The sequence below is a fragment of the Stegastes partitus genome, unplaced genomic scaffold (assembly GCF_000690725.1).
Source record: "Stegastes partitus isolate 25-593 unplaced genomic scaffold, Stegastes_partitus-1.0.2 Scaffold577, whole genome shotgun sequence".
NCBI classification, from domain to species: Eukaryota; Metazoa; Chordata; class Actinopteri; family Pomacentridae; genus Stegastes; species Stegastes partitus.
Genome location: NW_007578308.1, coordinates 107,066 through 117,942, shown reverse-complemented (window position 1 = coordinate 117,942; position 10,877 = coordinate 107,066). Strand labels below are relative to the sequence as shown.

Genomic DNA, 10,877 nt, shown 5'->3' with positions numbered 1-10,877 from the left:
GCTGCTGGCTGGACCCTGCTGATGACGCCTGCTGTTGCTGTGAGTGTCTCTGAGGACCTGTGCTTTCTCTTTCTGCTCCTCAGGATGTGGGATGAGGCCTTACCGGAGCTCCCGCATCGTGGGCGGTCAGGTGTCTCGGGAGGGCGAGTGGCCGTGGCAGGTCAGCCTCCACATCCGGGGGAAGGGGCACGTGTGCGGCGGGTCGGTTCTGAACAACCGCTGGGTCCTGACCGCCGCCCACTGCGTCCAGGACAACGAACTGAACAAGTAGGAGCCGGACTCACAATCATTACAGTTCAGCAAAGCCCCACTGCAGCTACACGATGCATTCACCAGCACCAAGGATCAGCTGTAAAAGTGATGTGTCAGGTTAAATACTGCTGAGTCATGACATCAGAACAACGACATTCTGCTCATAGTTAAACAGAAAACACTGATTCTTGCTGCTTAACAGACACCAACACCACAGACAGTGAGTGAATAAACACTGGTTCCAAAGTGAAAGTAATCAGCTGATGATCAGATTTAATCTTCACTGAGAGCAAACAGCAGAAACTCTGGAGCTGAGCAGCTGGTTGGAGCTGTTCAGGAGGTGTCGTGGTGGAGATCTGTTGGTGGAGACACCATCATCACCGCTTTGTCTGAAAGAGTGAAGCTGCCAACAAGTCGGGCTGTTTGTCAAAAGAGGTCCGGTTCTGGTCCGTTCCAGTGAAAACAGATGTTTGTCGTGTTGTAGTCAAAGACGTGATCTGGGATGTAAACAGGACCTGTCGGGGCCCCCCTATAGCTCACCTGGTAGAGCGGGCGGCCCATGAACAGGGGCTGTAGTTCCCCGATGCAGCGGTCGTGAGTTCGAATCCCGCTCACGACCCTTTGCTGCAGGTCTGTCCCCACTCTTCTCCCCCCTTTCCTGTCTCCCTCTACTGCACTAAATAAAGGCAAAAGCCAAAAAAAATATATTTAAAAAAAAACAGGACCTGTCTGACAAATGCAGTCCTAAAACACTCAGATCTCTTTAAGATGGCATCAGGATCTAAATATTTAATGACTTGGATCACGTTGGGAGCAGAACAAGTTGATCTGGACCTCCCTACAGGGATCTTTGTTGGTTTCAGCCGTGAGACACTTCCTGGTTCTGGGATGCATCCTGCAGTCGACCTGTTGACCACAAAGTTTTGTAAAATGGTTCCTCCCTGTGTCTCCACCTCTGACCTCGTGCTGCAGGTACTCTCAGGCCGACCAGTGGGAGGCGCTGCTGGGGCTGCACGTACAGAGCCTGACCAACGAGTGGACGGTGAGGAGGAACGTGAGGCGGATCATCGCCCACCGCGGCTACAACTCTGTCACGTTCGACAACGACATCGCCCTGATGGAGCTGGACGCCAACGTCACCCTCAACCAGAACATCTTCCCCATCTGCCTGCCGGCCGCCTCCTACGAGTTCCCTGCAGGCCAGGAGGCCTGGATCACCGGCTGGGGGGTCACCAGGGAGGGAGGTGAGGAAGCGCTGCTCACTGATGAGGAAGAACATCACCGTCTAATCCAGCTGAACACAGGCAGCATGACTGTTGAAGAGCAACCTGTCGGAAAATGAAGCTGGATTTGTGAAAAGCGTGTCTGTCTCTGTGCTTGTTTTGTGTCTTTGTGATTTGTTTCCATCGTTTTATCGTCTCTTTGTGGTTCTTTTATTTTTTTACTGTTTCTAATTACATTCTACATCCGCTTAGAAAAACCAGCTTAAAGGGACGGCAGCCAAAGTAGATCATTTAACCAACAAGAAGTCTGAACAATGCGTTTTAAACAAGCACAGGCTTCCCAGTAGGTCAACGTGTTCACCCAACAAGTTCAGATAAACCCAACGAGATGATAGAGAAGGTCAACAAACCCAACGATAGCGTCTGAGCAGGGAGTGAAGTGACGACCTGAGATTCTAGCAGGAAAGTAGCTTCTGAGCCCAGAAGTGGAGCTTTGGAGGGTCAACGTGTGAACATCTCAGCTCACCGGTGATGCTGTCAGGGACCAACACAGTCAGAAAGTTCAGGTCCAGGACTGCAGCAGATGGGACCAGTTCATAGTGTTTGTCTTCATAATCTTCAGCATTGTCCACTAGGAACCGAGAAGCTCAGTGTGATGTGCAGAAGAAGCCCAGAGTCGTTGGAGCAGAGTAGATGAAGCGTGCACTTGTCCACCTGTTGAGGGTTTAGTTCCTGAAGCCCAGAGTCCCCGTCATGGGGCTCTTCTACCCCACATGGCTGCTTTGTTGTGCATCTAAAACGTGTCGTCTTGCAGGTGTGCCGGCGACCATCCTGCAGAAGGCTGCGGTTCGGATCATCAACGGCACCGTTTGTAAGAATCTGATGAACGACGAAGTGACCGACAACATGATGTGTGCCGGAGTCCTGAAGGGAGGAACCGACGCCTGCCAGGTGGGTCCATACCGGTCCGTCAGGGTGCTGCTGGGCTGCTGATTGGTTCCTGCTTTCCTTCACTGTCGGGTTTTTGAGTAGCTCCGGACATGTTTCAGGTTTTAAACCGTTCAAGTTCTTCGTTGGTTCTTCCTTTCTCTAACCTGTGAATCGTTTTGGACTAATGTTGGTCTTTAGATTCTTATTTTTTAAACAAATATTCTTTTATTTTGTACATTTTTTGACTCATTGTAGACAAATTCTTGAATTGTTCTGTCTGGAGGTGGAGACGGGAGGAAAACATCTGTCCTTCCTTCAGTGTGTCATAGAAAGCTCCACAGACGCTGAGCTGAAGTCAGTTTCAGGTCGGTTCTGATCCAGATGAATAAACGTGGCTGCGTTGTGTCGTCAGAACGTGGCGCTGCAATAAACCGAGTAGAAGAGAAACAGAACCGTCCGTTTGCCAACTGCCTCAAAAAACCTCAAAGAAGAAGAAACAAAAAACAGGAAGAAGAAGAAGAAGAAGAAGAAACGGTCTTCAGTCACCAGGCTGTGATGGTTCTTGGTTCTTGTCAGCTCAGAAGTGGTGCTCGTTTCATTTCCCATGAGGCCTGTCACTGGTTGGAGAGAAACCTTTCCTGATACGATGTTTGTAGATGTGTCCATCAGCACGGTGCTGATTCTCATCAGATAATTAGATTTTTCAATACAGTTAGATGAACAGATTTAAAGTAAAGACGCAGAGTCGACTTTCTGATCAGGAACCGTCTGGTAGATGTTGTTCCTCATTCACACGTTCAGCTGCTGCTGCCGCTGGGAGCAACGTCAGGTTCAGTGTCTTGGACTGTGGAGGAGATCAAACCACCAACCTTAGAGGACAACCTGCTGTACCACCTGGACCACAGCCGTCCCTCCATCTTCAGCATGTTCCACACATTTAGTGTTTATTAGAAAAACATGGAAAATGAAGCTGATGGCTGTTTTCTGACTCTGCTGCTCTGCAGGGCGACTCCGGCGGGCCGCTGTCCGTCACCGGCGCCAGTGGGCGGGTCGTCCTGGCCGGCGTGGTCAGCTGGGGCGAAGGCTGCGGGCTCAGGAACAAACCCGGCATCTACACCCGAGTCACCAAATACCGGCGCTGGATCAAGGACAACAGCGGAGTGTAGCTGCTGGAAGGTTTGCTGGTGTTCCTCATGGACATCATGATGAACCATCTGGTCAGTTTGACTTCAAGTCATTTTGGTTCCTGACAAAACAGTTTAAAGGAACGACTCCATTAACAGACACACAAACCATCATTCTCATCAGAGTATGGTGACTAAGTCAGGACCTGTATGGATTAAACACTGCACATGGTTTGGTTTTTTGACAGTGAATCTGATCTTTTGGTGTCAGTAGTAAAAGATGAAAAACAAGGTTGTGATCTTTAGATAAGCGTGTCAGTGATAGTGTTGGAAGCAGGGATATCTTCAGGATGACTAATTGTAAACTGTTGTGTGATGAAGTTTCACCTTAAAGTGTGTAAATGTTGGTGTTAAAAATATTCTCAGGGCTAAAAGGGGAATTCTTCAGTTTCTCCATAACTGTAGTCGGCTGGTGAAGGTTTACTTCAGGGCTTCACTGTTGATTCTCATCACATCATTTCTTTCAACACGTTTAGATGAACAGTTTTTAAATAAAGGCTCTAAGAGTCGACTTTCAGAATTTCCAAATGTTCATAAAATGGGCTCTTTGAAAAAAAAAAAAAACTGTCCAAAAATGCTTTAAAATGTTTTGTTTTTGCTCAAAGTTTCCCAAACTAAAGATATTTTATTTTTTTATTGTCAAAATTATGAGAAACTCTGAAAAATGAAATTGAATTACTGTGTTGGTGACGACAAACAAATCTTTTGTATTTAAAGTAAACTAGCTAGCAGACTGTAAACAGGTGGCGTTGCTGTGACGACACCGAGGGACGAACTTTCAGCCAAATGATGAACAAATCTACCGAACTCAGTTCTCCATGTGTGAATAACAGGATCCAGGAATGTAACCTGGAGAAATGAATGTCTAAACTCCTTGAAGGTGTCAAAAACACTGTCAAGTTCCATGAAACCTTTATTGAGGAGTTCCTCAGGGAACCATGCTGGGTCCTCAGGAGATTCTTTAAATCTGAGGGTTCCTGCTGCTTTGTTACCATGTTGTTGATATTCAACAGAAAATAGAACAACAACATTTTAAAACCCCTGAATGTTTACTGGCTGCTCTCAGATGGTGTCTTTACAGTAGAAAACAGATAGAGGGCGCCTCTCTTCAAAATCAATGAAACAAAACTGTTAAAAGATCTTTTTAACCGAAATAGTAAATCAGATAAATGTTGGTTTAGAATAGCCAATAATCAGTAGTTAGTAAAATGGATCAGTCGTAGAAATCAAATCAGATCTTTTTGTTTTTTCCGCTCATTTCCGTCTTATTCTCTTTGTTTGAGCAACTTCACCTTAAAGCAGCTGTTTCTGTTACAGTTCTTGTTTTTTATTCATGTGTTGCATGTTTGTGGTGACGAATGTTCTGCTGATTGTATTTATATGTCCAGTGTTTCCTCATTTCTGTGACTGCTGGTTTTGTCTGTGCTCGGCTGTAGCTTCAATGTGGGTCGCAGCAGGATCGTGAATAATTTAAAAGATGTAATGATATCAGAGGATGACACTCAGTTGAAGAATGAAGTATGTGTTCAGATTAAACTGGGTCGTCGGCCTGAGAGCTTCTACTTTAGTTTTTCTGAGGTTAATTTAAAGTCATTTTAAGCTTTTAAGGACTCATTTTTTTCTCTGGGTGAAACTGGCGAACGCTAAAGTGGCAATAACTTAAATGAAGGCTAATTATGATACAGCACACAAATGTACCAATTACTGTTTTTATTGCTGTTGAATGTTTTCTTTTTGGGACCAACTCAATTAAAAATACAAACAACACAAACATTAACACAGAGTTGATTGTTGTTGTTTACACAACGAACAGCTGCTAACATGTTGAAGGGAACACGCAAGAGCAAAGATTTAGCGGCATGCTAACAGGACTGTAAGGTTTCTGTAGCTGAGTGTCGTCGTGACGGCGGCCCAGCTTCAGTCTGCTGCTACGTCACACTGAACAAAAATACAAGCACAACACTTTTTTGCTCCCATTTTTCATGAGCTGAACTCAAAGACCTGAAACCGTTTCTGTGTCCACAAAAGGCCGATTTCTCACAAATTTGTCTAAATCTGTGACAGTGAGTACTTCTCCTTTGCTGAGATAATCCATCTACATCACAGGTGTTCCTCAGGGTGGCCCCAATAAAAGGCCGCTGTAGTTTTACTGTATAGGGGAGGTCCGGGGAGGTCCAGGGGGGTCCGGGGGGGTCCGGAAACCAGTCAGTACCTGATGTGACCACCACTTGCCTCAGTGCAACACATCTCCTTCACGTAGAGCCGATCAGGTTGTTGGGATGTTGGTCCACTCCTCTTCACTGAGCCAAGTTGCTGGATATCGGCAGGAAGTGGACCACGCTGTCGCCGATCCAGAGCAAACATGCTGAATGGGTGACATGTCCGGTGAGTACGCTGGCCATGCAAGAGCTGGGATGTTCCTTGTCCAGATCCTTGGGGCTGTGCATTATCCTGCTGCCACATGAGGTGATGGTCGTGGACGATAACAATAACGGGCTCATCTCTGTGCATTCAAACTGCCGGCAATAAAATGCATCTGTGTTCGTTGTCCATAACATACCGTAACCCCACCGCCACCATGGACCACTGCTTTCACAACATTGACATCAGTAAACCGCTCACCCACACGACGCCGTGCACGCCGTCTGCCAGCTGCCCTGTACAGTGAACACGTCTCCAAACGACGCCATCGAATGTGAGCTGTCGTCCACTCTAGTCGGTCACGATGACGAACTGCATTCAGGTCGAGACCCTGATGAGGACCACGAGCATAAAGATGAGCTTCCCTGAGATGGTTTCTGACAGTTTGCACAGACATTCTTGGGTCAGCAGCGGTCCGGGTGGCTGGTCTCAGATGATCTTGGAGGTGCAGATGCTGGATGTGGAGGTCCTGGGCTGGTGTGGTTACACCTGGTCTACGGTTGTGAAGCCAGTTGGTTTTACTCCCAAACTCTGAGACGCCTTTGGAGGCAGCTTATGGTAGAGACATGAACAATCAATTCACAGTCAGCAGCTCTGGTGGACATTCCTGCAGCAGCCAATCACACGCTCCCTCAAAGCCTGCGACATGTGTGGCACCGTGCTGTGATTAAACTTCACATTGTGGCCTTTTGCTGTTTCCAGCCTGAGGCACACCTGAGCAGTAACCATGCTGTCTCATCAGCATCTTGATACGCCACCTGTGAGGTGGATGGATTATCTCAGCAAAGGAGAAGTGCTCACGAACACAGATTTAGACAAATTTATGAACAATATCTGAGAGAAATAGTCCTTTAGTGTACGTAGAAAAAATCTCAGGTCTTTGAGTTCAGCTCATGAAAAATGGGAGCAAAAGCAAAAGTGTTGTGTTTAAACCTCAGTGTGTCAGCAGCAGAGCACAGTCAGTAACCATCACACTTTGTTGTGGGGTTCCTCAAGGCTCCGTACTGGATCCACTGCTGTCTTCATTATAAAGAGGTAAAGTTCTGCCCTGATGATGTGACTGATGGAACCTTAACTCTGAAAAAATACGTGTAAAGTATGTAGTCAGAGACGAGTTCTGCTTTGAACCCGTTTGCCCTAAATTCAACTCATCAGTTTAAAAGAAAGAAAAGAAAGCTGCAGTTTGTTGTAAATCCAGCAAAGTTCAGTTTATTTTTGTGTGAAGCTGCTCAGTGAGCCACGTTTCTCGTGTGGTTACCTCAGAACATTTCACTTGATCCTCCAGAATGAGCAAAAACATTTCCACCAGGAGTAAAAACCACCACAGATGTGAATCCGGCCAGATCGACAAACGTACGAGTCGTTATTGGAACAATTCAAACCGGATCATGAAGGATTTGTCTCCAGCAGGTACTTTTAGGTCACTTTTGACACGTTTTCTGATTTAAAGCAGCATTAATGATTTCACAGATGGATGTCAGAAGTTTGTGGCTGTTTGAAACCTAAATCTGATGAAACTCTGTGTTTTTTAGAGAATTTTCCGCCTGTGGTTTTACATTTATGGAAAAAAGAAGAAGAAAGAAAGAGGAAGGAGAAATCCAGCAGAAACAGAAAGCTCGAGTGAAACCGGTCGAATCATGACCGAACACTTTGCTGCATGATGAAGCTGCACGTGAGCTGTGACTGACTGAAGGGATGAAGGGAATCGTATCAGGTTCCAGGCTTGTTTCTGCTGTCAGACTTTCATCTGTTTATTGGGTTTATTCTACGTTCCCGACAGACACAACTCTTGGTTTAGATTTTCTCTGCTGCGTTTCTGCAGTAAAGACGTTTGGAGACGAAGTTGTTTTTTTTCTTCTTATTTTCTTTACTCAATATGAATTTAAAACCCTGTTGGCTGTTGTTTAGTTAATTGGGAGTCAAAAGACTTGAATTTGAGAGATCTTCATCAGAAGTCTGTGATGGGACTTTGGTTCGTTTATTGGGTCGATTCGAAGTGTTCGTGGTTGAGAAACGAACTGAAAAACCCACAAAACTCCACCAACTGTTGGTTTCTACTGAAGCTCCTGGTTCCTACCAATGATCCACATTTAGTTTGAACATGTAAAACCAGAACCTGGTCTGGTCCAACTTCACCACATCAGGTTCTACTGATGTTAGAGCCTCAACAGGTGGTGAGATGTGACCAGAGACTGGGTTCTAGTAGAACCATGGATCCATCCATAGACAGACACTGACAGGAACTTTGTGGATCAGCACCAGCCTGGTTGGAGGTTTTACACTTATTTATTCCAGTTTCTAGAACCAATCACTAACCTGTGCTCTGTTGGATCCATTCAGTGGTTCTGATGGAACTGTTCTGTCTGAGTCTCCACATTTCATGGCTGCTGGAGTTTTATTTCTGGAGATACTGAACATTAAAGTGGATTCAGAGGTTTTGTTTTTGAGGGTGAAAATACAAAAGTTCACGTCTGAAAACATGAAAATCTCAAAATCCTGCCAACATTTTTTATAAAACTTAATTTTAGGTCCCAAAAAACAAACAAAACCAACTCAATCTGCAACAATCATGTTTTAAATCCTGAAAGACATAATCGACATCCTGTCTTAAACTCTGGACTCTTTACTTTCATTTTCGAGTATATTTTTTATTGCAGCTGCAGCAGATCGTATGTAAAACGGGGAACTGGTGGCTTCCTGCCGCTCAGAGGATACAAGCTGCTGCAGATGCCAGACGAGCTCCAGACATGGAGAAGGTCGTGACTAAATTTGCTCATCAGCGGTTGGGCGTCTACGCTGCCATCACCATGATGTTCACCTACAACGTCCTGCTGGACCGAGACTTCGCCTGCTCCTGCAAAGCTCAGACCTATAGTTGCAACTGCTACTTGGCTCTGCCTGTTGTCGTCATATTTGTGTTGATGCTGTGGACCAATGGGCCGTTTCACAGCGTCTGCAGACACATCTGTATAAGACCCTATCCGGTTTTCAGCTTGGTGATTCACATGTGCAGAGCTCTGCTGGTCGGGCTGCTGTGGATCGCCTTCGTGCTCATCGATGGCGACTGGTACGTCTGCTGCAAGAACGACCTGTCGGACCTGCTGGAGCACCTGCCCTGCACGGACCAGCAGAAGCTCACCACCGAGGAGCGAGTGAAGATTGTTGACCTGAAGAACAAGTCCAGGGTGAGTTTTTATTCCTCCTCTGAACATCTGAACCAGACACAGTCATATAAGCATCGATCTGGTGTTCCTCTTCAGGTTTGGGGTTCCTTCCTGCTGCTTGGTATCGTCTGTGTGGCAGCGTTCATGTCCATGTTTAAGTTTACCACCTGCTGCAACCCAGAAACTTTATATCAGAGGCTGATTCTGGAGGCAGAAGGAAACAAACTGCAGGAGGTTCTAAAGGAAGCAGCAGAACAGACGCTGAAGGACAACGTGAACAGGAAGATAAACAACGGACGGTGGGACGAAGTTTGTAACGTCACTGAAACCCTGATGAACGAACCACCACCACGAGGACAAGCCCTGGACGAGCAACAAGACAGAAACGGAGCAGCAGAACGCCAGGTAACTGACCTCTACAGGTAACTGACCTCTACAGGTAACTGACTTCTACAGGTAACTGACCTCTACAGGTAACTGACCTCTACAGGTAACTGACTTCTACAGGTAGCTGACCTCTACAGGTAACTGACTTCTACAGGTAACTGACCTGTACAGGTAGCTGACTTCTACAGGTAGCTGTGGATGTCTGCAGCTTGCTTCTGATTGGTTCTGGGTCGGCGGATCTACGTCGTCCTTTTAGATTCTTTAATGAACTTCAGACTGTTTGCTGTGAATTCTGATTTAGTGAAAGTTGGTGCCGAAGCAGAACAGAACCTGAAAACCTGAAACCTGTTGGAGGAGTTTTAACTGCAGCGTTTCTGCCTGAACATGAAGCTCTGATCACGGCTCTGATCTGTTTGCAGGAGGAACAAATCGAACTGACACCGAGGGCAGGTAGGAACTGTTTTATCTCCTGATTTAGACCTTTTTTTTTTTCATCCTTTGTTGTGAAGCTGCTCTTGTGGAGTTTTACAGTCGGTCAGTTCAGGACAGAGTCCAGGGTTTCATGGAGAACATTCAGCCTTTGGATCAGGAACCAGCTGCTCATAAACTGAACCTTCAGTCCGACGTTCTGTCTCAGAATTCTTGTTAAAGGTTCAGTGGTTGTTTAGTAGCTGGTGAAGACACTGAACTAGCTGGTTAACGCTGATCTGTGAATGACGTCACATCGGTTTGTCAAAATAAAAGTCTTTACAGATGTTTTGAGGGAATGTGGGGTGTCGGCGCCCTCTGGTGGCTGAAATGTAACAGCTGTGAAATCCATGCAGGGAGGAGGTTGGGTTGGATGGACGGGTCAACACAGCGACACAGGAAGCTGCTGCTTGTTTCCTGTTTCCTTCCTGCTTCCAGCTTCCTGTTTCTTTAACATAGCAGCTCACTGCTTTTAATGCTGTAACCATGACGACAGAGGTGCTCCGACTTTAACCAGGTTCTTATTGTTGAGCTGTTTTGTCTTTACCAAAACCTCTGGGCAGGCGACAGGATGTGGTTCTGTTTTTATAATGAATCATGTTTCCTTCTGACAGAGTGAGAACGTCTGGGCGTCGGATCCACCAGCAGAAGAAACAACGATATAAAATAACAACAACAAAACGAAAGAAATACCGAAAGAAACGAGCACGAACTTGAATCTGTGAGTCTGTGACTGTTCAGACAAAAGAAAACCTTGTTCTGTGATTTACTGTCGTTAACAGCTGATTTAAAATATTTAAACAAAACCACCACAAAGAGACGCAAAACCACCACAAAGAGACGCAAAA

At 46.0% G+C, this 10,877-nt stretch overlaps 2 protein-coding genes across 2 annotated transcripts in view; both read left to right on the top strand.

Annotated features, from left to right (window-relative positions):
• Positions 1 to 5,366, top strand: part of LOC103362486 (suppressor of tumorigenicity 14 protein homolog) — a 26,280-nt gene extending 20,914 nt beyond the window's left edge. The window contains exons 16-19 of the mRNA XM_008288853.1: positions 84 to 267; positions 1,225 to 1,496; positions 2,290 to 2,426; positions 3,410 to 5,366. Coding sequence (XP_008287075.1) covers positions 84 to 267; positions 1,225 to 1,496; positions 2,290 to 2,426; positions 3,410 to 3,571 — 755 coding nt within the window. The 3' untranslated portion in view covers positions 3,572 to 5,366. The remainder of the gene's footprint in view (positions 1 to 83; positions 268 to 1,224; positions 1,497 to 2,289; positions 2,427 to 3,409) is intronic.
• Positions 5,367 to 8,680: 3,314 nt separating this feature from the next.
• LOC103362485 (protein FAM26D-like) lies at positions 8,681 to 10,841 on the top strand. Its single transcript, XM_008288852.1, has 4 exons — positions 8,681 to 9,195; positions 9,271 to 9,579; positions 9,981 to 10,011; positions 10,644 to 10,841. The coding sequence occupies exons 1-4, from the start codon at positions 8,758 to 8,760 to the stop codon at positions 10,646 to 10,648; spliced, it is 783 nt and encodes a 260-aa protein (XP_008287074.1). The 5' UTR covers positions 8,681 to 8,757; the 3' UTR covers positions 10,649 to 10,841.
• Positions 10,842 to 10,877: the final 36 nt, after the last annotated feature.

Excerpts from the sequence above, each read along its gene's own strand:
- LOC103362485 (XM_008288852.1), top strand. The coding sequence starts at position 8,758 with ATGGAGAAGGTCGTGACTAAATTTGCTCATCAGCGGTTGGGCGTCTAC. Across the intron at positions 9,196-9,270 it reads ACCTGAAGAACAAGTCCAGG|GTTTGGGGTTCCTTCCTGCT; the intron begins GTGAGTTTTTAT and ends GTTCCTCTTCAG. Across the intron at positions 9,580-9,980 it reads ACGGAGCAGCAGAACGCCAG|GAGGAACAAATCGAACTGAC; the intron begins GTAACTGACCTC and ends ATCTGTTTGCAG.